This window comes from Pteronotus mesoamericanus, unplaced genomic scaffold, assembly GCF_021234165.1.
Source record: "Pteronotus mesoamericanus isolate MK-2021 breed Mesoamerican mustached bat unplaced genomic scaffold, CSHL_Meso_final scaffold_167, whole genome shotgun sequence".
NCBI classification, from domain to species: domain Eukaryota; kingdom Metazoa; phylum Chordata; class Mammalia; order Chiroptera; family Mormoopidae; genus Pteronotus; species Pteronotus mesoamericanus.
The window spans coordinates 15,588,977-15,616,341 of record NW_026555308.1 but is presented as its reverse complement, the minus strand read 5'-3'; the positions used below and the strand labels follow the sequence as shown (position 1 = coordinate 15,616,341).

At 36.7% G+C, this 27,365-nt stretch overlaps 1 protein-coding gene and 1 pseudogene across 3 annotated transcripts in view; both read right to left on the bottom strand.

Annotated features, from left to right (window-relative positions):
- Positions 1 to 27,365, bottom strand: part of TPST1 (tyrosylprotein sulfotransferase 1) — a 113,498-nt gene that overhangs the window by 65,530 nt on the left and 20,603 nt on the right. For 2 of the 3 annotated variants that reach the window (XM_054589676.1, XM_054589674.1), the window contains exon 2: positions 5,578 to 6,523. In XM_054589676.1, coding sequence (XP_054445651.1) covers positions 5,578 to 6,422 — 845 coding nt within the window. In that variant the 5' untranslated portion in view covers positions 6,423 to 6,523. Of the gene's footprint in view, positions 1 to 5,577; positions 6,524 to 13,704; positions 13,754 to 27,365 lie in introns of those variants that run through there. The other variant, XM_054589675.1, reaches the window with a different exon arrangement.
- On the bottom strand, positions 19,059 to 20,555 carry LOC129083320 (PCI domain-containing protein 2-like; annotated as a pseudogene).

Here is a 27,365-nt window from a genome sequence, read left to right as displayed (position 1 = left end):
AAATGGGCAAAAGTCATGAACAGCAATTTCACAGAAGAGGACCACAAATGATCAGTGAAAACATACAGTATTCAAGTTCATTAATTGAGAATTAAAAATTAAAATCTTGAATTACCCCTTACTCTTACTCAATTAGAAAAGTTAAAAAGTCAGGCTGTACTATATAATTAAATTTTGAAGGTTATAAGATGCATTCTAATTCTGTACATTAAATGACCCCAATTTTTATTATTTAAATATTTGATGCTGATTTACATATAATTTTATATATAAAAAACTGAAAATAAAATCAAATATTAACAGTGAAGAAAAGTCCACCTGGTGAAAGTATGGATCCTTGGAAAGTTTTATACTTGGAAAGTTTTTGTTGGTAGCAGTATAAACTGCAGCAAACATTTTGGAAAACAATTTGGCATTACCCAGTGAAGGTCAATATGCATATTCCCCATGACACAGCAATTCTATTCCTAAGTGTGTATATTAGAGAAACTCTTGAAGGGAACACCTTAAAAAAATGTGCATAGCCCCAAACCAAAAACAACTCAAATGTTCATCAACAGTATAAATATATAAGCTATATTATACCTATAATATAGTGGCAATAAAAACAAATTAATGATAGCTATATACTTCAAAACAGATAAATCTCAGGAGAATGTTAAGCAAAAGAAAAAAGGAAGGAAAAGAGAGTTGACAGAAAAAAGACAGACTCTGATGCCACTTACGTAAAGCTCATAAATAGGCAAACTAAACAAACAAAAATGGGAAAAACATGACAATGTTGCCATATTCAATGAGTTCCTGAGCATCCTGATCACCAGTGTTTTGAACTCTATCTGCCTCTGACAGGTTGGCTATCTTGTTTTGTTTAGTTCTTTTTCTGATGTTTTGTTCTGTTCTTTGATTTGGGCCATATGTCTTAGTCTCCTCAATTTGACAGCCTACCTGTATTTGTTTCTGTGTATTAGATAAAGCTGCTTTGACTCCCTGTAAAAGGCACCTACATGGATGAATGTGGCTTCTTTAAACCCTTGGGTGTCAGACTTCCATACAGTTAGATTTTCTGACAGTTCTGGATGTTATTTGAGATTTAGTTGTAATTCTTTTTGTGGTTGCGTGAGGAGGTGAACCATGTCTACCTACACCTCCATCTTGACTGGAGTTCTCTACACAAATGTTTCTTGAAAGATAAAGACAAAAACACATTTTAGAATGCCTTGATTTTTTTCCTAATCTCTCTTAGATTGGAAGAATTAGATCAGTGAGTTCTGCATTATTTTTTTTGAGCCATTATACTTAAAACTATGACTCAGTTTAATATAAAATTGAACAGAATGGTTGAATAATTGATTAAAACAGAATATGATACTCAAAATATCAAAGTTATAAGACCAGTCACTGGAAAAACTAGTGCTACTGCTGGCCTTGAAATGATTACCTAAAAACATCAAAGATAAATAACATATTTAAAATTCTATAGTTGTACCTAAGTGTAAAACTAAAGGTAAATTATCAGCCAGCCAAAGCAATCTGTTTTCATTCTTTTTTCCATTCCTTAAGTTCTTTGCTTCTATTTTCAGTTTTTAAAAAGCCTGGCTTATATACACTAGTCTCTGAGGAAGACTCTCTGGACCACCCCAGAAGGAAAGTATGCTTTCTTCTACGAAAATTCTTTCATAAAATTTATATGCTCACAGGTGATTACCCTATGTCTCTTACTATTCTGTAATTTGAACTGACCAGGAAGGTAAGAGGTGCCAACCCAACTGAAGATACCTGGAAATTCATAAGAAAAGCAAAGAAAAGCTTAACTTTCATAGCTAACAAGTTAAGGCAGGTAGAACTGTGAAGGCCTTCCTTATTTCTGTCTTCGACGACTTCTGCATATACAAGGCCTGTCCAGAAAAAGTCCAGCCATTGTTAATATAACAAGAATAGTTTGCATGACATTGGTGTAACCTGGAAGCCAAGGTGAGTGGACTGGAATGTGCATGCATGAACAATGACAGCTTCCCTGTACTCCTCAGTGGTGGTGGTAGACAACATTGAGGGAGCATGTATACTGTGTGGCTGTCACATTAAAAATTACTGAGTGAGTAGAACAAAGAATCTGCATCAAATTTTGCATTAAACATTCCTCCATGGGAACTATTGGGATGATTCCGAAGGTCGCAGCTATGGGCAACTGGTGATTGGCAGCTTCATCACAACAACACGCATGCTCATGAATCATTCTTGTGTAGAGTTATTCGGCAAAACATCAAATCACCCAGGTGACTCAGCCATCCTACAGCCCAGATTTGGCACCCTGTGACTTCTGGCTTTTCCCACAACTAAAATCACCTTTGAAAGGTTAAAGATTTCAGACCATCGATGAGATTCAGGAAAATATGGCGAGGCAGCTGATGGCGACTGGGAGAACTGTGCGAAGTCCCAAGGTGCCTACTTGGGAGGGGACCGAGGCATCATTGTCCTATATACAATGTTTCTTGTACCTTGTATCTTCTTCAGTAAATGTCTCTATTTTTCATATTACATGGTTGGATATTTTCTGGACAGACTTCGTATTCGTGAGCCAACTGGTGACCTTTTCAAGCCTTCAAGGCTGACTAAATATTTTCAGTATTTTAGTATTAAATAGTACTAAAATAAGTATTAAAGCACCTGTTTTAAATAATTTTTCCAGAACAAAAATGTTTATAGAAAAGTAAAACACAAAGGATGTTCAACTCAGGGCCCTGAATTCCTATTGTCATGACGCTAACTAACATGGAATATTCACAACTTGTTAATTACTAATGGAATAATTTTATATATTTCTGCCTTATCCCCTAATTAACTCTTATTTGAGAGCCAGGACTCAGTCTTAAAAGAGGCAGTATGGTCTAAATTAGACCTGCCTCAGCCAAAGTAGCTCTACTCTTATCTTTTTTTTATTGGAATTCTGGGTAAGACTGTTTCAAAAAGGAGTTGAAGTGCTATTAATTTTTTTATTTTAAAAAATATTTGTACTCCACTAACATTAAAAAGACTGATAATACCTAGTGTTGGCAAAGATTGTGAAACAACTAGGACACATTAATGTATAGTTTAGGCATACATGAATGGTACAGCCATACATGAATGATACAGATACTCTGGAAAACAGGAAGTATCTGTTACAGATACACAGATCTAGATCTAGATGTAGAGATATACAGACATCTTATTCAGTGATTCTACTCATTGGTATATACTCAAAAGAAATTATTGCTTATATCCGCCAAAAGTAATGTATAAAAATGTTCTTAGCAACTTTACCCATAATATCCAAAAGCTAGAAACACCAAAAGTCCATCAATGGAACAATGGATAAATTAAGTTTAAAAAATAAAGTAATGAAAGAAAAATGAATTACTACTCTCTACTATATTATAGGTGAATCTCATGTTAAATAAAAGAAGCCAGGCATAAAATAATAGTTATAATTGCATTTATATGAAGTTAAAAACAAGCAAGATTGATGGTTCTTGAACTTCACATACAACCTCATACCACTTCTGGTGATAGAGGATGGAAGAGTGGTTGCTTTTGGGTTGAGGTGGGTATTGAATAAGAAGGAGCATAAAAGATTCTCCTAGGTGCTAGTAATATTCTGTATCTTGATATGGATGGTGATTACACAAATCTATACAGATGTAAACATTCATCAAATTGTACACTGAATATTTATGCATTTACTATATGTTATACCTTAATTTTACAAACTCATATAGTGGCAAGTCTTGGGAATAAGCATTAGAAGTTCTAGTCATTGTTCTGTCACTTTTTGACATGGCATAGAAGCTCACTGGATGTTCACTCCATGTATGAAATGCTAATGTCTCTTTCCTTTCTGGAATCCATTAATTCAAAATTTCTATGAATATTCTTGGTCTTCATGTTTGACTTAAACATAGTAAATATATACATAAAATGATCTTTCCCGGATTTTTACCACATATAACTTCAGCATATCTCTTTAGTCCCTATTTGGAAAGACTGAGAGGTCTAATACAGTTATTTTATATTAACAGAAGGAACTAGCAACAGAATCTCTGAGCCAACATATAAGCACACAAAGCAAAATGTTTATGCAAGAATACAGGTGATTAGAAACTAGTTATGGTCTATTGTCTGGAAAAAGCAATATATTGTGATGACAGTAGTTGGAGCTGTAATTTCTCTGAATCAATAAAAATAACCTATAGCCACTGGAGTGATAATACCTAGTCATCTATAATCAATAACTAAAAGCTAAGTGCTGAAAGGTATCTGTTCTTTTCAAGTTATCTATATGAGGAATCAATATTTACTGTGCAAGTTCTATACATTTGAAATGAATCAAGACATTCCTTTATAGGGGCAAGCAGGGTACACAAGGGAAGTGTACTACTTTTTCTTTTCATTTTATACAGGGCATATATATTACTTTTATAAATAGAAAAAAAATAAAATAAAACTCTTCTCACCAACTGTTCTTCACAAGGAGATTCTACCTGAATTTAATAGCAGTATTTTTTTAAGGATTCTGACTTGTTTATGTATTAGACAGCATGAAAATAACGTGTTTAGATTATTTCACAAAAAGAGCTCAAACTGCTCAGAAAAAGCAATGGGCTTGCTGGGGAAAAAACAATTCTTCTGACTACTGCACAAGAAGAGTACTCTCTATTTTTATATCCTCACTCTAGATATACAAGTCATCAAATCATCAGATCAATTGAGTATACTAGTCATCACTTCATAAGAAAGGAAAAACATGCAATCGTTTTAGAAGTATGTGAATCTAAGGAACTTCTTGTATGGATTATGGATTAAGCTTTCAAATTTCAGCCTGTTGTAAAAAATCAAAAGAAGTATCCATCAGATGATAACAGAATCATTGCATGTAATAATATGCCACACACACAACAAAAGTACTAACCCACTGAGACCAAGGCATGGATTCTAATTCTGGCCTTGTCATCTAAATTTGAATAAATCTTTTTGATCTTTCTGACTCAGTCTTCCTATCTGTAAAATGAAGAGACTGTGTTAACTTTAGCTTTATTTTTCTCTATCACTAAAAATTCCTAAATGCTCAGAATTTACTACATGCTCACCAACATGGTAGATGCTTCTCCTGATATTTACTTTAATCTACATAAAAGCCAACTATCCTTACTAATGAAAATATCTAGAAATTAGAAATCAGAAGCCACTAAAATTGAATGATGGGCATTAAAGCCTGAAGTCCATGATAAAGGCCTTTCACCGCTATGTATCCGGTTTGCCTCCATCAAATAATAAAAAGAACCACAACTCATAAATAAATAAATGAATTAAGTAATTGAAAGGGTCTATAATGAACTGGCTAAAGAATTTTTTAAAAACTCAGTGATGAAGCTATCTCTGTTCAAGAAAAGACCTGCAGTTTTTATATATACACATATACACACACACACTTACACACACATACGTAGCATATATACACACATATTAAGATACATACATACATACATATGTATATACAGACACACACATAGAGTCAAAATAAAAAACATGACATCTACTCACTTTGACAGAGATACTCCCCCAGCTTTCCCAATCATCTCTTCATGGTGTAATACTGAGTGGTTCCACGGAATATGGAGGAACTTTAAGAGAGTTCTCATCCACCGTTCAGGATGTAAGACAAGTTGTTCATAGTGAACTAACATGCATTTTTTGTAGCCAACCTCCATACACTGGTTATACATGGTTTCTATGGCACGATTCCACTTGGTCAAACAGTCCCTGTAACTGTTCAGGTCAAACCCAGCTATAGTAACTTTTCGAGAAATCATTGAATGTACTGATGCCCGGCCATCTCGAACCATCAGGAGAAATTTGGCATTGGGAAATAACCTAGCAAGGTAAGTTAAGGATTTCAGGGCAAAAGGATCTTTATTACATAAATAAGGAGCTGGCTCCCCATGCTTAACAATGATTTCTAGTAAGAAGGCTTGCATGGCAGAATCTAGCACTTCATCAGTGACACCAGCCTCATCCAAGCGTATTTTTTCTTTACTCGACCGTGACCACATCTGCTTCAGGGCCAGGATTCGAGGAATGACCCTGGTTTCCTCTCCACAGCGAATATCAGGATGTGCATCTAACATGGCCCTCATAAGTGTGGTTCCACTCCGAGGCACACCTCCAATAAAAATTAAAGGCATATCTTTGTGATAGGCAAAGGTTTTGTTGGCTTTGATATCCAGGCCAGTTTGTACAGTGGTCTTTGTGCTCTCCAATTTGAGGGGTTGACTACGTTCTTCTATTCGGTGATGGCATTCCATGGCGTGCTGGCCCAAGTAAAACACAGTCACAGAACTAATCACCAGACATGCCAATAGTAGGTTCTGCTTCAGTTTTCCAACCATCTTGATGTGGTTATCTTTTTATTAAACAGATATTTTGCTCAAAATGATTTCCAGAAACTGTTCAGGCCATGGAGATTCTACTTCAGAAAGATGATCAACATCTAACAGGAAAGGGAAAAAGTTATTTTACCATCATTAAGACTGTTTACAAATTAGTCATCAATTATTACTAAAACATTTTAGCTAGAAAGAAGCTGATGCTGTCTTAGATGCTTTGATATTCTTACAACACAAATATGCAAAAATGCAAGCAAAAAGAAATCAGCATTTCCAATCAGAAACAGGTTCTTGATATAACAATTCTGAAGCTATGCACAAAATGGAAAATTAAATAAAACTACTTCTATCAGTGAGTCAAGTGACTATTTAGTATGCCCAACAATATACGGAGTCTAATCCAAGTCTCATCTCTGATATTTAGATTTGATTCTTCCCCAAGAAGTTATTATCTCCACATCCTACTATTAAAAGAAATTGCAGAAGAAATATACAACTTCTAAATCTTTAACACACTTTATTCATCCTGCAAATTACTTACTTAGGTATGCCAGGCCAGATGATAGCTGAGGATAAACTTTGAAAAGGACAGCAGTGCAGTGATCTCTGCTCTCAGAAGACAAAGTCTTATGAACAGACAGATATGCAAACAATGACAATACATGCTATATGGGCATTGGTAGAAATAAGCACAGGGGACAGTGGAAGTAATAAAAAGGAACAAATAAACCTACCTCAGGAAGCTATAAAGGCCTTACAGAAGGTTAAGAGGGACACTACTCTAAGCAATAGGAACTTGTGTGCAAATAGCACAACAGAATACAGCATCATTAAGTAATAAGTAGTTCAGGAGAACTGGTGTATAGGATGCAAAGAAAAGTGTATGTGTGGTGCGTGTGTGTGTGTGTGTGATCTAGCCCTCAGAAAGACAGATAAGATTTGGGCACACAGACCATTCTAAGCTGAAGATGATCAAAGAAGTAGATGTGTAAAGCAGAGCATGTATGTAAAATATACATACTATATAAAATACACACACTGGAACTGCTAGCTTAACTGGAACAAGATTATATGCTACGAAGCAGACAGAAATCAGACTATAGATAGACTAAAAAGATTTACCCTGAATCTTCAGAGGGCAAGTGTAATGGTTAATTTTATGTGTCAACTTGGCTAGGCTATGGCACACAGTATTTGGTCAAACACTAGTCTAGATGTTGCTGTAAAGGAATTTTTGGATATAATTAACAAATCAACAGACTTTGAGTAAAGCAGATTACCCTCCATAATACAAGTGGGCCTCATCCAACAATTAAAGTCCTTAAGAGTAAGGACAGATCCTGAAGAAAAAAGGATTCTCCTCAAGACTGCAACATAGAAATCTTGTGTGAGTTTCCAGCCTGCTGCCCTGTGGAATTAGACCCAAGGCTAACATCAATTCTTACTTACCTGGCTGTTCTATGGATTTTAGAAATGCCAGCATCACAATCTCATCCACCAATTCGCTAAAAACTTCATTTATTTGCATCTTCCTCAATTTCTTTCTTCAGTGTTATATCATTTGCCAAGTATAGATCTTTTATCTCCTTGGTTAAATTTATTACTAGGTACTCTATTTTTCTTGTTGCTATAGTAAATGGGATTTTTTTCTTAGTTTCTCTTTCTGATAGTTCATTGTTGGTGTACATAAATGCCACCAACTTCTGAATAAAAACGGCACATATACACATATACACACGTATACATATTGGTGCACGTGGTCTGTCCAGAAAGTATCCAGCCATTCAGTATGACTGTGAAGTGAGCGTGTGTACAATACACATACAGAGACTAACAGTAAGTACACCTAGGAAAATGACCAAAAGAATACATTCTAAGAGGCAGGACATCTAGCTATAGACTAGCAAGAATGTAGGCAATTTTCCCCAAAAATCAATTATAAAGTGGAATAAAATGGACAAAGCAACCCCTTCACAGTCCTCTGGAATTCTACCAGATGCATACAACAACCTAAGAAGCATCTACATTTGAAAAACTGTTAAATGTTGAGTATGAACAGTCAGGGTCTCTGGCATTCCTGCCTGAGACTATTCCCACTTCACCACCCACCCATTCAGCAGGTACAGAGTTTTTGCAGGTCAGGGCAAAGCAGGGCAAACCATGAGGATTGGCAGCTTTTGATCAAAGTGAGATCACTCACTTTGGAGTGCTGTGCTGTCAGTGTAAGTGATGTTCCAGGTGGCAGGTGAGCAAGGAGGGTGTGAACAGCTCTAGTAGGCTAAGGTTAGAGTCATGGTTGGCAAGCTTGTGGTCAACTCTGAGGTTGCAAATAGGCAAAGAAGAGACATGAAAGGACTAAATGGAAAGTAAATGTCAGGGCAGATTTGAAAATGGCCTAATCTTTGAATGTGCTTATCCACCCACACGCAGATCCATTGGCAGAGGAAAAGTCTTACTGGTTCAAGGTGTTTGAGCATAACCACTGCCTCCTAAACTACACAGACAAGCCACACTAAACTAAGCTACACAGGGCCCTAAAAAGCCATGTTTAAAAAAATAAAAACAATTGTGCATGTTTATCTGAGCAGTTACACCAATATACATCTATATGAAATGTCCACACAAGGCAGTTTACAGAGACAGAAAGCAGGGGGTGGAAGCAGAAATTTAATGGCAAACAGGCATGAGTGGACTTTGTGATAGTTGCAAAACTCTAAAATCTAATAAAAACCACTGAATTGTACCCTAATGATGAGTAGGTTTTATGGTACATAACTTACACCCCAATATACCTGTTTTTTGTTTGTGTGTTTTTTTTAAATCCTCACCAGAGGATACATTTATTGATTTTTAGAGAGAAAAGAAGGCAGAGAGATACAGAGAAACATAGATTGGTTGCCTTCCACATGTGCCCTGACCGGGATGGAACACGCAACCCAGGTATTTGCCTTGACTATGGATTGAACCCTCAACCTTTTGGTGTAGGAGACAACACTGCGACCAACTACACAACTCAGCCAGGGCAATACAGCTTTTTTTTTTTTTTTTAAAGAATACAGTCCTAGAAAAATATTTTGATAATCTCAGTAGGATCCACCAATCAAGATCTGGTTTTTGTTTACTTATGTATTCATTACTTTAGTTACATATTTGAGCACCTATTATTGTGCCAGGCACTGTACTTTATTCTAAAGCTGCAACAAAGAACTACAAAGCAAGAATAGGTTGAGAATAAAAGATTAGCTTAACAAAAAAAAGGCTAAAAAAGCACATAACTGGTAGCAATATAGTATTGAAATATCTATGCAGAAAACTGTATCCATTATATAGAAGACATGCTTAAGATTTTATACCAGATACAAAATATTCACCAGTCAAAAGTTAAACTCTAAGTTAATATAGCAGCAACCAATAGTATCTGATAACTTCCCATAAAAAATCCCAAATTCCCAGTAAAATACATAAAAATACAAAAACTGGAAATATATGATCAATTTAGTTCCTTGTCTGGAAACAGACTTGTAAATCATTTTAAAGGTTGCATAATACTTTACTGATAGGCTCTACCAATGTTTGGCCAATTCTCTATTATTATTTACTTGTTTTTCAATTTTCATAATTATAAACAACACTATAAGAAATATTCTTGTATATACAAACATCTTTGCACATTATTTTCTTAAACTAAATTTTTAGAAGAGGAACTGATAGGTCAACGGGTGTTGGATGTGCTTGATTTTAAAGCATTTAATACATATTTGATTCATCTGTTTCTCAGACCCTACATCCAAATCTGATTAAAAAAAATTGGTTCTACCTTCAAAACAGAGTCAGAATTTGACCATTTCTCAACACTTCCACTGTCAACCCAGCATCTCTCAGAAGGAATACTGAAAGGAATCCTTCCTTCCATCCCTGTCCTCCGAGAATCTATTCTCAAATTCAACAGCCAGAAGGACCTTTTTAAAATGTAAGTCAGAACGTATTCCTTTGCACAAAGCTTGGTATTGTTTTTCAAAGTGGTCTTGAAAAAGCTTATTTTAAGACATATAACACTAAATCTGTGTTAATTTCTGTCTTTTTTTCCCCTTGATTTTCTTGCTGTCAAGAAATCTCTATAGACATCAAAAGTAGTACTGACTGAGGTCAGGCTAATACATCATCCCAAAAGTGTCTGTTGTTCAAAGTAAAGTAATTGAGAAGGCATCTCTTAACATTAAAGATTTCATAAGGACTCAGATAAAGACAACTCTCCCTTTTTACTAAGGAATAATTTAGGGGAAAAGAACACCTTACTATATTTCAAAGCATACTTGATAGTTGTGTCAACACAATTTTGGGTGACTTTTTTTAAGTTTTGATATCTGTTGTATTTTACTTATTTTTTAAAATATATTTTATTGATTATGCTATTACAGTTGTCCCAACTTTCCCCCTTTGCCCCCTCTATCTGGTACCCCTATTACCTCCAGCAATCCCCTCTGCTTAGTTCATGACCATGGGTCATGCATGTAAGTTTTGTGGCTACTCTATTTCCTACACTGTTCTTATCCCCCTGTCTAGTCTGTCCCTACCAATGTGTACTTCTTAATCCCTTCACCTTTTCCCCTCTTCTCTCCCTTCTCCCCTTTCTCCCTCCCAGCTGATAACCCTCCAAATGACCTCCATATCTATGGTACTGTTTCTGTTCAGCTTGTTTGTTTTTTAGATTGAATTGTTCATAGTTGTGAATTTATTGCCATTTTAATGTTAATAGTTTTGATCTTCTTTTTCCTAATTAAGTCCTTTTAACATTTCATGTAATAATGGCTTGGTGATGATGAACTCCTTTAGCTTTACCTTGTCTGGGAAGCATTTATCTGTCCTTCAATTCTCAATGATAGTTTTGCTGGATGGAGTAATCTTGGTTGTAGGTCCTTGCTTTTCACCACTTGAATACTTCTTGCCAATCTCTTCCAGCCTGCCAAGTTTCCTTTGAGAAATCAGCTGACAGTCTTATGGGAACTTCTTTGTAGGTAACTCTCTTCTTTTCTCTTGCTGCTTTTAAAATTCTTTCTTTATCTTTAACCTTTGGCACTTTAATTATGATGTGTCTTGGAGCTACCCTCCTCAGGTCCAACTTGTTTGGGATTCTCTTTGCTTCCTGGACTTGTATGTTTATTTCCTTCACCAAATTAGAGAATTTTCTTTCATTTTTTCAAATAATTTTTCAATTTCTTGCTCTTCCTCTTCTCCTTCTGACACCCCAATGATTCAGATGTTGGTATGTTTGATGTCCCAGAAGCTCCTTAGCCTATCCTTGTATATATTTTTTTTAGGTTTTATTATTATTATTTTTTATTTTATTTTAAAATCATGTTTATTTTATTACAGTTTTCTCAATTTTTTCCCTTTGCCCTTCTCCACCTATCCCACCCTGTCCCTCTCTCCCACAGTCACTTCCCACATTCCTCGTATTTTTTAATTCTTTTTTCTTCTTGCTGTTATGATTGAATTCTTTTTCTTCCTTATGTTCCAAATCATTGATTTGGTTCTGGATTCATCCCCTCCACTGTTGGTTCCCTGTAGATTTTTCTTTATTTTACTTAATGTAACCTTCATTTCTGCCTGGTTCTTTTTTATGCTGTTGAAGTACCCAGTCAGTTCTTTGAGCAACCTGATAACCAGTGTTTTAAACTCTGCATCTGATAGGTTGCTTATCTCCATTTCATTTAGTTCTTTCTCTGGAGTTTTGTGCTGTTCTTTCATTTTGGCCATATTTCTTTGTCTCCTCAATTTGGCAGCCTCCCTGTCTTAGTAGCATGGCCTATTGTAGAAAAGTGCACCTGTAAGTTGTATGAGGCGGGGCCTTAGGTAAATGCCAGAGCAGGGCAACCTGTGTCACCTCTCTGTGGCTCTGAGTGGGGGGGGGACTCAGAGAAGTGATAATGCCACTGCTGGGCCTCTGGAGTTTTGCCCTAGAGGAAGCTGTCTCCTGGCACTTGCCCTGTTGCCAGTCACTTCAATTTCTTCCAGTATGCCACTGGTACCCTTCCAGCTATTGCCCTGGTGCTAAATCCCAGGGGTGTGGGTCTTCATAAGTCGTAAGTGCACTGTGGTCCCTTTAAAAGGAGTCCCCTGAGAATCCTGCAGTTTCTTCCACTGTCCCAACCCCAACTGGTTTTTACAGCCATAAGTTATGGGAGCTTATCTTCCAGGCACTGGAACTGTGGGCTGGGTGGTCTGGTCTGGGGCTAGGATCCCTCACTCCCAAGGTGTCTCTCCAGATTTTTATCCACTACACGTGGATGTGGGACCACCTGGTCTGCATCTCCGTGCCTCTCTGCATCTCTGCACCTCTCCACCAACCCACATGTCTTTGCGTCCCCGCCTCTCCAACCCATCTGTTGGAGTGTGGCTTCTTTAAATACTTGGTTGTCAGACTTCCATACAGCTCAATTTTCTGACAAATCTGGATGATATTTGTTTTGTAGTCTAGTTGTAATTTTTCTATAGTTGTACGAGGAGGTGAAGCATGTTTCCCTATGCTTCTGTCTTCAAGTTTTGATATCTGTTATATTTTTAAATTAAACACTGTCTCTCCCAATACACTTGGGTGAAAGGAGTATGTTCTATAGTCCTTCTAGACGTTTGAAAGCAAGTATGACCATGGTCAAAGGCCTTGTAAGGCATACTAAAAAGGAAATTAAGGGGATTTTGTCTTCCCTATAAACATTCACATTACTTTTCACTAAGCTTACAAAGCCTTATTTTCTCTTTGGAAGTTCCTAAACTTGGAGAGTCACAGAATCATAGATTATCAGTGCTAAAGGGACCTTCAAATCATTTGGTTTAATGTCCTCATTTTGTAGATATACAAACTGGTTCTCCTCACCACCACTCTAAATCTTACCTATTTTTCAAAAGTCACTTTTCATTTTATCATGCATATTTTACTTACTCCAAAAGATTTTAGTTTCCTGAAGCTCACAGATATTGTCCCTGTCCCCTACCATAGCATGCTTAACAGAGCACAAGGTCACCAGGTCCACTGAGCCTTCAAAAAGCATCTATAAACTAACCCAACTGGGAAATACATTTCTCTAGAAGAGGGGTGCTCTGGAGCTTGTTGTCTCAACTCACACCTTGATACTGACTCCTCAAAATTTTGAAAAAATTAGTCCTGTAATTTAAGAAGTACTGTATAGGAAAAGATGGCCTGACCATTACCCTTATATATTCAACCACTATGAACATGCGTACACACATATACACAAACACACACATGTGGGTCTCTTTCCATTACCTTAAATTCCATTTCACTTATTTTCAGACAAACAGTATCAATATCTTCTCCGCTGAGACATATACAGAGCTGAGGCTGAGCTAGAAGGGAACACTATAAAGTTTAGTCTTGTTTTTATTTCCAGGGGAAAGAAAAAGTATTGTAATGCTATAACAAACATATCTGAGAAATCACTATATATAGCACTGGTCTTTCTCAGCAAGCCAAATGCTCTACAGAAGACAGTGTTGCCATAATAATTCATACTTGCATCTTTGCAAATTTTAGAAATATTTCTTTAAAAAAGTATCACTCAACAAAAGTAGGGATAAAGAGTTTGATAGGCAGCAAGATGATGCACAACACTCAGTGCATATACACAGGTCCAGGCACATGCTGTCATGAGCACATGCATCACACTGTCCTTTTATAATAATGAAAGTGGTGATGTTCTAGGTCCAAAGAGATGCTGGGTAAATGTTCCAGCAAAATATAAATTATAGGAATATAATGATCTCCTAAAAACTTTCTTTAATTTTTAGCTCCTTGCTTCCCATGCCTATTCATGATCCCAACCTATGTGGCAAATAGCAACAGCCAATGCCACACTGCCTGCTGTCAAAAGTCCAACCTACAGGGTAGGGACGAAGTAGGTTTACAGTGGTTTGTATGGAAAATAATACAATAATTAATAAATAATAATAAGTAAACACTCTGTTTTGTGTACTCACAACTATAAACCTACTTTTGTTTCACCTGTATAGCTGCTTCCTCTATTCACTTCTAGCTTTTTAGAAAAAGGAAAAACAATTGTATCATATGCTTGAATTTGCCAACTAATGTGTCCAGGGGTTAATCTGAATGACAGCTTTGACAATCAGCAAAAACTTCAAATAAATCCATTGTTGCAAAATCAATCCTTATGTCAGCTCATGGTCAGAGTACAACCATGGGAACACCTTTCTCTAGCTACACACTGGAGACCAACACAAGAACCACTGATAATACATAGCAAATGGCAAGAAGATTATATTATACACAGCTGATGATCTTCAGGAATCTGCTGGGACATATCTTCTTAAAGAAGAACTATACTGGGACTTTGTTTTTGATAAACTCCATGGTCAAGAGGGAAAAGAGCTGGTCAAATACTAAGAACTGGACCTAATGCCTAGGACACAAATAGAGATAAGAATACAAGTTAAACTCAGGCATAACTTTTTTAATAGTTCAATTTAAATTAAATTGTCTTAAAAATATCTTAGGGCAGATGTGTGTATGACGAGGGAATTATATATGAAATCAGATGGCTATGAGTTAATAACTGTTGAAGCTGAGTGATGAATACTTAAAGGTTCAATGTAATTTTCTCTTATTTGGATATGTTTGAAAATTTTCATAATAAAGAGTTAAAATTAAATAAAACAAAATAAACAATTTAAGTTACAAAGTTCTAACCTTCTCAAACCTGCAAATCAGAGGGTCACTGTAGGCTAACCATTCCTCTTCTAGATTCTTCACTAATTTATTGTTTATTGTCTTTCTAAATGACCCATGAGAGAAAACACAAGGGAAGCAAATTTGCTCAAATTATATACTCTCCTAACTTTTAGAATTAAAATAACTTGAATGAGAAAAGGAAAAAGGAAGGTAGCATTGAATTAATGTAAAAGAAGTCTAGTCAAAAGACCTGGGCTCTAGTCTGAAATCAGTCTTTTCTTAGCCATATGGATCCAGATCAGCAATTTTCAGCCGTGTCACAAGAAGCACACTGGTGTGCTGCAAGAATTTTTAAGACATGCAGTATTTGATGACTTAGACAGAGGCACTGACCTATTTTCCCCTAGGTTATCAAATAAAAAAGTGACAACAGTCAACACAACAGCCATCCAATATGAATGAATCAAAACTAAACCCCTTTTTTGTCAGATCAACAAAATATATATTTTTTTGGTGCCACAGAATTTTAATAATTAGGTTATGTGTGCCATGAGATGGAAAAGGTTGAAAATCACTGATTTAGATAAATCACTGAGCATTAGTTCCCTCATCTATAAAATAGGAAAAATGATAATCAAACTTTTTCACATGTAATTAGAGTAGAAATTATGAAAAGAAGTAAGGTAGAGAGAAAATGCAAAAGATAAAGGAGCACCTACAAGTTCTTTTTTCTTTTGCAGAGCTGCTATGACAATTGAGTGGATAATATGTGAAAGCACTTTTAAAGAACATGGACTTATGGTACCCTTCACACACTGATTCCTGCTTATTCTCCAGCTTCACCTCTCAGCACTCCTCCCGAGCACCCTACCCCCTAAAGGTCCCCTCCTCATCCATACCAGGTACCTCCACACTTGTCCTCTGCTCATGCTGCTGCCTCCTGTGTCATGACCCTTTCTCCCTTTTTACACACATCTCCTCAGTGCTCTTTTTCCATCTCCCTCCCCCAAGAAAGCAACTGTTCTCTCTTCTGTAACCTCAAGCATTTGGTAAAAGCACATTGGTTTGTACACTCATGCACTGTATTGTGGTTAGTTTACCCCACTAGACTAAAAACTTCTTCAAAGCACAAACAACCCATTCATCATCCATGCAGTAAGTGCATAAATATCAGATATAAAGTAAGGAATTTATAGACTAATAAGCCCCTAGTAAAATCTTCTCTCTTAAATCTCCTTAAATACGTAGAGCCATCTGAAACAAAGCCAATGTTCAACAAATAAATGTCAAATGAAACAAGGAACTACAAATAAACAAATAAACAAAAAAATCTGGAGGCCATGAAAAAAATTTGCAATCTCAATCATTATCCCAAAATGGCTCTTTAAACTGAATCTACAAAATTTACAGTAGATGGGAAAAACAATTTTGCCAAGACTTTGGAAAGACAGCCACACAGATATTAAGGAATTAACAAAAACATTTTAACGGTTATGATACTCATAGTAGAAAGCCCAGGAGAGAGGGGGAAACAGCTTTAACTATGAATACAAATGTAATATGTTTCAAAAGCCAATGTCACAAAAGAATGACAGAAGAATATTGATTTTAAGGTATTAGGCTTCCACATCCACACTCTTACACTCACCCTGCTTCATCTATAGTCACCTCCTAGTGATATTCTAATATTTCTCAAATCTATCTGCAGCCAAGACTTCTGTCCCAGATTTCAGATCTGACCATTTAAAGACCAAGGGAGATCTAGATGTTCCACTGGCATGCCAAAATCAAAGAACACGAAATGGAAAAATCTTTCCTCCTCTCTGTTTCCTCAACTGGTAAATGAACCACCTCCTCCCAGATGTCCAATCAAAAAATCTGAGAGTCTTTTTGTACTTACTCCATTAATCTCTCCATAGGTAACTGACGAAGTCCTGTCAATGATTTCTCCTTCAATTGCCTTGAATCTATTCACCTCCCTTTTCTTCCCCTGCTGGCCTGGCTTTAATCCTCATCCTTATTCTTTCTCCTAAGAATAACTCCACAGCCTCTGGCTTCTTTCAATCAGTTCATTCATTGTCCTGTTTCAGGAATGATCTTTCTAAAATGTAAATATACTTAAGAAATTCCCTTGCTTAAACCCCTGCAATGGCTTTCTACTTCTTTCAGAAAAAAAAAAATCCTCACCATAACGTATAAGGTCCTTCATGATCCAGTCTTTGCCTGCTACTGAACCTCTTCTTTGATCACTCCCCATCACCAATAATTAGGTTATGTGTGCCATGAGATGGAAAAGGTTGAAAATCACTGATTTAGATAAATCACTGAGCATTAGTTCCCTCATCTATAAAATAGGAAAAATGGTAATCAAACTTTTTCATATGTAATTAGAGTAGAAATTATGAAAAGAAGTAAGGTGGAGAGAAAACGCACACATATACACACATACTCAACCAATGCTGCCTTCACCTTGAATAATCTGTAACATCTTACTCATAACTCCCACTCATCATTCAACATTCAGCTTCAATGGGATTTCTTCTAGGAAGTTTTCCTGACAGCTCTCTGCCTTGTATGACACAGGTGTCCTTCCCAGTGTCTTTGCACATACCCATATCATATTACTTCTTACATCATATGGTTAATTTGCTTTTTCAGTATATTATGAACTCTTGAAGTAGGAGCTCTTGAATGAGTTAATGGATTCTTGATTGCCAATAAGTTAATGTAATTAGATTCTATAATTGTAACCAGTTGTGAGTTTTTGGAAGGCACTGACTACATCTTATCCATTTCAGTTTTCCCCATAGCATGTAACATGCATTTTGAGCACTCAATAAATATGCATTGAGTGGCCTCACTAAAACTCCAACTAAAACCTCAGAGAACTAACACTTTCCTATGTTAGAATAATGATCTTTCCTCCTGATTCCAGTGTTAAAATATGGGTTGACTACATTTAGAAAGACAAAAGTGTCAAGGAACATATAGCAAGGACTCATGGACAAAACCAAAGGGGAAGAGCTGAGGGAGGGAAGGTGGGAGGGGGCAAGGGAAAGAGGTGGGGGGAAGGCAGAGACAAATGTATTTAAAAAGTAAATAAATTAATTAAAAAAAAAAAGAAAGACAAAAGTGCAAAGTTCACCTCCTGTTTTTCTCCCTCTGATCCTTGCTCTCCTAATCCACCCTCTTTATTGATCTATTTCATCTGCCTCTATCATTTCACATTAGTTGATGAATGAATCAGAATTTGTTGCACTCACTGCAACATATCAGAAGTTAAAGGAACATTTCTGTTCTAGAATCATTTTACATATGAGGAAACTGAAGCTCAGAAAGGGTAAGTAGCTCGCTCAAGGTATCAATACTTGGCAAATTGTTGACCAAGTTGGAACCCTGGTTTGACTCTGAAACCATGATGGCTATTTCATGGTACTTCCCAAAATTTGAGCCTAGCATGAACTAAAAACCATGCATGAAACAAGTATGGTGCAAATTAAATGAATTTAAGACTATCTGATATTGTTATAAGGCTTTCATTAGCATATGGTTTTAAAATATACCTAGCCTTTGTTTTTATTTTTTTCAATTCAGGATGTCTTTTTTTATAAAAAGAGTTATCTAAAAAGTTACAAAGATGCATTTATAAACAACATTTATGAGAAGTAAACTATAGCTGACTTGGAGACAGCCTCCTTCACAGAAGTTTCACCAACATTCCAGAGCCAAAGAAGAGGTCTACAATATCTGAAAAAGGAATTCCAGGTGTCTGTGAGGTCGACATTAGTTAAGAGTGATGACAGAGATTACAAGGTATATCTGTGTGTGCTGGCAAGCTCAGTCTCAACATCTCTGGGAAAAGAGCCCCTAAAGAGATTCTGGCTGCAGAGAATAGCATCATAGCAAAGGACTGATTTAGTCAGCGCCATAAAAAACTACAGGAACATACTCCCCTCAGGACTGTTCATACATTCAACAAACTGTAAACAGTAAGGAAATGGGTTTTGCTGGCTAACAATTTGCTTCTGACGCAGATGTGATATATAGCCTTTAATGTGACTTATGTATATCAGGTTGGCCAGAATACACTGCACTTTATTGATGTCCATGCAACTAGAAAAGCATCCAGAAATAACTGGTATGTTTAACAAGTACACTTTCTTAGAAGATTCCTATCGGTGATAACCTTCAGCTTTTCAAAAATAAGGAAGATACCACAGCAAATAAAAAAAGGTCTTGTGCTTCATAAATCCTCCTTCAATAAGAAATTGCCTTCACTTGCAGCTTTGGTTACTTCAACAAACTGCATGAGATGATACTTTTTCAAAAGCTCAATATGACCCAATAGCATTTTTACTGAAACTAAATATATCAGAATCTTCCTTTTGTTCTTCTGACTTAAATGGTAACCGTACTCAAAAGCAAAGAACAGCTACTCCTCGATTTCGTCACTATCAAACACGTCATTTTGTCCAACGTAGTACCTGTATGTCACACTCTGTGCCATGCTATAATCAATCATTTTTCAGGTTTGAGCTGTCGATGGCTTTGATAAGGGGTTTACACAAGTGGAATTTGTTGCTCTTAAAGTAAATCTCGAATAACTGATTCACCAGAAACAGCATCACTCACTTCTCAGAATTCTCTTTACCAGTGTGTCACTGGCACAGACATGAAAACAGCTCATCAGTTCAGCTGCTTTTGAGGGATTGAGCAGAAAAGAGAGAACTCATGGATGCAGATAACAGTGTAGTGATTGCCAGAGGAGGGGGTGGGTCGAGATCACAGAGGGTATGGGGGGATAAATGGTAATGGAAACAAAAACAATAAAAGAAAAACCTTTCACAATCTCTAAAATCCAAACCAATAGACCAACAAAACTTTTCCTTTTAAGAAATGAAAGAGAATTATGTTTTAATGTTACAATTTAATATTCATATTAAAGCTTACTTTTGTAACTTTTATAATAAATTCACTCAGTTAAAAAAGTTCATCTGCTTTTTCCAACATGTCCCTGACTTTGCTTTTTCCTTTCTTTACCAACTGCTGATCTGCATTACTGGCAATATTTGAAGGTCAAGTGCTACTGCATACATGACAGGCAGAGCCCAGTTTTCTTCTTTGTGGGCCTGAAATGCCTGCAGGAATGACTGGACGAAGACAACCTGGCATTTGTATGCCTCTATGAAGCCATGGTTCCCCAACATGTAAGGGCACCTTAAATGAGCCACAAACATTTCCTCATAAGGGGGTTCCAAAACTTATTGGCATTTCTCTCCTGGTGAGGCCAACTGAAACCATGGGTTGGCAACACAAGGATGCTTGAAAGACACCAGCTCCACCATGCAGGATGCCTGGTCTCTGGTATCAATTGCTTCATAAATCTACTGCAGGTACTGGTTGTTAGTGATGTGCACCACCAGAGTGTCCATCACGAGGACTGGGTGGAGCCAAAAAATATACCTAGCTTTTGAATTATCCTATTATTATCATCTCAGATCTAATTAGACTAATAGGAAAAATTCTAAATCCATGTATGCATTGTGCGTTATTTGCATAAATGAAAAGCATGCATATTTGCACACTTTTGGCAAGTCCCAGAAGATCTCATTTAAATGGGATTAAGAATGGAGAACTAGATCTGGTCCCAAGAGATAACAGATATATAGGAGGCTAGAAATTAGCACGGACAGTAGTTCTACCTTTTCTGTGTTCTTTATCAGTTTAGTCTTGCTTTAGCACAGTCACTCTCACATATGAGAAAGTTACTACTTTATGAGGAATTATGCCTCTCACACAGTTACACAGAACTAGAATTCTGTGATCTCTCTCAAAAGCTGGACATCAAATGTGTGACCAGAAACCACTATTATAATAATCTCTTGGATTCTTATTCTTATTGGAAAAACAGAATTCTGCCTTTACTGTTTTATCTTCCTGTACCTTTCCAAGGATTAGGTAATGTAGTGTGTGTACAATCATGTATTGCTATTCAATTTTTTCCAGAGTATACAATTTCCTCCAGTTCAATAATGGGTGAATAAAATGTAATCCCCAGTAACAACATCTAATATAGCACATATTCTTTCTATGAAAACTTCCTCCTGCATTTCAATGAACAAAAGTTTACTGAGCATATAAATGGGTATAATTCATCATGTGCCTTCAAAGAACTAACAACTTTAGCAGGGGGAGAAGACAAGAAATTATACATACTACATGATGAAATAATACGATTGTCATACAAAATGTATTAAAAAAGGCATATGGTAATTTCAAGAAAGGATTACATCCATGAGCTCATAAAAGGCTACATAAAGAAAATTATATCAGAATGAATCTTACAGGATAAGTAGTACTCCCACTGTGGGAATGAGGGGAAAAAGAAGTGTTTTGAGCAGAGAAAATAAGACAAAAGAGCCTCAAAATGGAAGAGGATAGCATGTATTCAGAAAACATTAAGCAATAAACTTAGCCAGGGTACAGGGGAATAGCACATAAAACTGTAAAAACATAACTGTCTAACCTTAGAGTTCTCGGTAACCTAAACAATCTGCTAAAATTTAATGCATGAACCCCTTATACTATATAAATAAGAGAAAGCTGGAGGAAGCATACCCAGCATAGGAGAGTAAGGAACTCCAAAAGTATGATCCTCCATAAAAGTAATAAGAAGGCTGGCAAAATGCAAAATCAACTTTTTCAGAAATCTGAAAATTAACCAAAGGCTTGCAACAATCCAGGAAACATTTGTCCAAGAAAAACAGCTGACTTTCAGTAAGCAGAACGAAATTTATGGCATTTTAATTCTCCCCATTCCCTCTGCCCAGTTCTGTGGAAGACTTGGAAACCAACAACCTGCAAACATGGGAGCTGAGAACAACAGCAGCTCAGCAGCCATTTAAGAAGGAAGAACAGGTTAGGAGCTCCCCCAAACCCTATCTCCAATGAACTACCATTAACCAATCTAGCTGATCTCTCAGGGCTTATCTTTATTGGACCTGAATCAGAGGACCCTCAATGTGAACAATGCTATCCCTAGGACATTTGTAAAAAATACTGAGACAAGCCCTGACTGAAGTGACTCAGTTAGTTGGGCATTGTCTGCAAAGCTGCAAAGCGAAATGTCGCTAATTCGATTTCTGGTCAGGGCATATGCCTGGGTGGTAGGTTCAGTTCCGGGACAGGGCACATACGAGAAGTAACCTATCAATGTTTCTTGCTCACAACAATGTTTCTTCTCCCTCTTTTTCTCCTTCTCTTCCCTTCTCTCTAAAAATAGAATAAAATCTTTAAAATAAACATATATGTATGTATATAGATGTGTGCATGTGTATATAAAAAATAGAGAGGGGGGAAGGGGCAATGTTTTCTAGATTGAACTTTTTATCTAAAAATTTAAAAATTTTAATTGCAATGGACATTCAATATTATATTAGTATCAGGTGTATAATATAATGGTTACACATTTCTATAACTTACAAAGTGATCCCCCCAATAAGTCTAGTAGACCCTGATATCATAGTAATTACAACATTATTGACCATATTCCCTGTGCTGTACTTTACATCCCCACAATCATTTTGTAACTGCCAATTTCTATTTAATCCCTTCACATTTTTCACCCATTCCACTAAACCCCTCTCATCTGGCAACCATGAGTTTGTTCTCTGTATCTATGAGTTGGTTTCTGTTTGTCCATTTGGGGTTTATAGATTCCACATGCAAATGAAATCATATGGTATTTGTCTTTCTGTTTGATTTATTTCAATAACCTCTAGATCCATCCATGTTGTCACAAATGGTAAGATTTTATTCTTTTTAGGGCCAAGTAATATTCCATTATATACATGTATCATATCTTCTTTAACCAATCATCTATCAATGGACACTTAGGTTGCTTCCATATTTTGTCTATTGTAAGTAATGCTGCAGTAAACATAGGATGCATATATCTTTTTGAGTAAATGTTTTGGATTTCTTCAAATAAACACCCAGAAGCAGAATTACTAGGTCATAAGGTAGTTCTATTTTTAACTTATTGAGGAGCCTCTATACTGTCTTCCATAGTGGCTGCACCAGTTTGCAATCCCACCAAAAGTGCACGAGGGTTCCCTTTTCTCCTCAACCAACACGTTATTTGTTGATTTATTGAAAATAGCCATTCTGACAGGTGTGAGGTGCAGTTTTTAAAATTTACTTTTTATCTTTATTTTTTCCATTACCATTTAGTTCTCTTATATCCTCTTTTCCCCAGCAATCACCACACTGTTGTCCATGTGCATGAGTCCTTTTTCTTTTTTCTTGATCCCACCACCCCCTAGGCTCCTCTCCAATCACTGTCATCCTGCTATCTATGAGTCTCTCTCCATTTTGCTTGTTAGTTCAGTTTGTTCATTAGATTCCACATATAAGTGAAATCATTTATGGTATTTGTCTTTCAATGACTGGCTCATTTCATTTAGCATAACATTCTCCAGATCCATCCATACTGTAACAAAGGGTAAAATTATCCTTTTTATGGCCAAGTAGTATTCCTTTGTATAAATGTCCCATAGTTGTTTTATCCACTCATCTACTGATGGACTCTTGGGATGCTTCCATGTCTTGGTGATTGTAAATAATGCTGCAATAAACATACAGGTGCTTATGTTCTTTCAAATTAGTGTTTTGGATTCTTTCAGATATATTCCCAGATGTGGGACTGCTGGGTCAAAAGACAGATCCATTTTTAATATTTTGAGGTATCTCCATATTGCTTTCCACAGTGGCTGCACCAATGTGCATTCCCACCAACAGTGCAAAAGGGTTCCCCTTTCTCCACATCCTCACCAGAACTTCTTGTCTGTTGATTTATTGATGGCAGCCATTTTGACAGGTGTGAGATATCTTACTGTGGTTTTAATTTCTATTTCTCTGATGATTACTGATGACAATAGAGCATCTTTTCACATGTCTATTGGCCATCTGTATGTCCTCTTTGCAGACGTGTCTATTCAGGCAGGACCATTACCCATTTTTCAATTGGGTTGTTTGTATTTTTGGTATTGAGTTTTGTAAGTTCTTTGTAAATTTTGGAAATTAACCTCTTATCAGATATATCAGTGAACATGTTTTCCCATTCTATGGGTTGTCTTTTTATTTTGTTAATGATTTCCTTTGCTGTGCAAAAGTTTTTTAGTTTGATGTAGTCCCATTTGTTTATTTTTTTGTTTCCCTTGCCTGGGGAGATACAGCCGATAAAATACTGCTATGAGCAACATCTGAGATTTTACTGCCTATGTTTTCTTCTAAGATTTTTATAGTTTCAAGTCTAACATTTCAGTCTTTGATCCATTTTAAAGTTATTTTTGTGTGTGGCATAAAAAGGTGGTCTAGTTTCATTATTCTTTATGTATCTGTCCAATTTTCCCAAAACCATTTATTGAATAAACTACCTTTAGCCCACTGCATGAGCTTGCTTCCTCTGTCAAATATTAATTAACTATAAAGGTGTGGGTTTATTTCTGGGCTCTCTGTTCCAATCTATTGATCTATGTGTCTGTTTTTATGCCAGTACCATGCTGTTTTGATTCTGGCCTCAAAATATAGTTTCATACTAGGTAGCATAATTCTTCTAACTTTATTTTTCTTTCTCAGGATCACTGTTGTTATGTGGGGCTTTTTGTGGTTCCATATGAATTTTTGAAATATTTGCTGTAGTTCTGTGAAATACATCATTGGAGTCTTGATAGGAATTGCACTGAATCTATAGATTGCTTTTGGTAGTATGGACATTTTAATGTTACTTCTTCTTATCCATGAACATGGCATGTGCTTCCATTTACATGTATCTTCTTTCATTTCTTTCTTCAGTGCCTTATAATTTTCCAAGTACAGGTCTTGTACATCCTTGGTTATGTTTATTCCTAGGTATTTTATTATTTTTGAAGCAATTGTGAAAAAGATTGTTTTCTTAATTTTCCTTTTTGTTAGCTCATTACTGGCACACAAAAATGTAACTGGGACTTCCAGACAAGATGGAGGAGTAGGTGGACACGCTTTACCTCCTCAAACAACCATAAGAAGGATCACAACTAATCTCAAAACCACATACAATCAGAACTTCCATAAAATCAGACTGTATAGAAGTCCAACAACCAAGGATTTAAAGAATATTTATCCAGACCAGTAGGAGGGGCAGAGACAGGGAGCTGGGGTGGAGAGGATGTAGTGTAGCAGCAGCAGTGAGGCAGTGGCAGCAGCGGCTGGCAGAATGGGCAGTCCCACATTCACATGTGGTGGACAAAAACTGGGAGGGACACCTGGGGAGTGTGCCACTCCAGGCCCAGGTCAGACCATGCAGCCCAGGGTTCCAGCACTAGGAAATAAAGCCTCATAACTTCTGGTCATATAAACCAATGGGGGTTGGGGCAATGGAAGAAACTGCTGGTCTCTCAGAAGAGTCCATTTAAAGTCCATAGGATCCGCATGGCCCTAGAACATACACAAACCTACCTACTAAGGGATTCAGCACCAGCGCAGCAGCTATAAGAGCACCAGTTGCATATGGGAAGCAGGGGAAGTGACTGGAAATGGGGTGATAGCAAAGCAAGTGGCATTGTTCCCTCTCAGATCCCTCCCCACATACAGCACCACAAAGTGGTAAAGCGGGTTGCACCACACTGATGAACACCTAATGCTCTGCCCCATACAACTTAACAGGTGTGCCAAGACAGAGTCAACGCAGCTTTACCCAGTACACAGAAACAAACACAGAGAGGCTGCCAAATTGAGGAGACAAAGTGGCCCAAATGAAAGAACACATCAAAACTCCAGAAAAAGCACTAAGCAAAATGAGAGAGCCAACCCAGCAAATACAGAGTTCAAAGCACTGGTGATAAAGATGCTTAGAGATCTTACTGAGTATGGAAAATGCATAAGGGAAAAAATGAAGTTTACACTAAGTGAAATAAAGAAAAATCCATGGGGAACCAATAGTGAAGGGAAGGAAGTCAGAGTTCAAATCAAAGATTTGGAACAGAAGGAAGAAATAAACAAACAGTACAGACTAAAAAAAACAAGAATTCAAAAAAATGAGGATAAAATAAGAAAATTCTTGGACATCACCAAATGTGCCACCATCCAAATCATAGGGATGCCAGGAGGAGATAGAGGAAGAACAAGAAGTTGAAAACTTACTTGAAAAAAATAATGAAAGAAAACTTCCCTAATTTGGCAAAGGAAATAGACATACAAGCCCAGGAAGCACAGAGAGTCCCAAACAAGTCAGACCCAAAGAAGACCACACCAAGACACATCATAACAAAAATGCCAAAAGTTGAAGATAAAGAAAGAATCTTAAAAACAGGAAGAGGAAAGTTGTCTACAAAGGAGTTCCCATGAGACTTGCAAAAAGTATTCAAAGTTATGAAAAGCAAGAACCTACAACCAAGATCACTCTATCCAGCAAAGCTATCATTTAGAATTGAAGGGCAGATAAAGTGCTTCCTATACAAGGTAAAGTTAAAGGAGTTCATCATCACCAAGCCCTTATTATATGAAATGTTATAGGGCCTTATTTAAGAAAAAGAAAACTAAAACTATGAACATTAAAATGACAACTCACAACTATCAAAAACTGAATCTAAAAAAACAAATCAAACAACTACAACAGGAACAGAATCACAGAAATGGAGATCACATGGTGGGTTATCAGTGGGGAGGGATAAGGGGGAGAATGGGGAGAAAGGTACAGGGATTAATAAATATAATTGGTAGGTACAAAATAGACAGGTGGATGTTAAGAAGAGCATAGGAAATGAAGAAGTTGAAGAACTTACATGCACAACCCATGGATATGAACTAAGGGGTGATTGCTGGAGGGCAGGGCAGAGGAGGTCAAAGGGGGAAAAATTAGGACAACTGTAGCATAACCAATAAAATATACTTTAATAAATACAACTGATTCTGGATATTAATTTTGTATCCTGCTACTTTGTGAATTCATTTATCAGTTCTTTGGGGTTCTCTAGTATCATGTCATCTGCAAATAATGACAGTTTTACTTCTTCCTTTTCAAGTTGAATGTCTTTTATTTCTTCTCCTTGTCTGATTGCTGTGGCTAGGACCTCTAATACTATGTTGAATAAGAGAGGTGGAAGTGGACATATATGCCTTATTCCTGATCTTAAGGGGAATGCTTGTAGTTTTTGCCCATTGAGTATGATGCTGGCAATGGGTTTGTCATTATGGCCTTTATT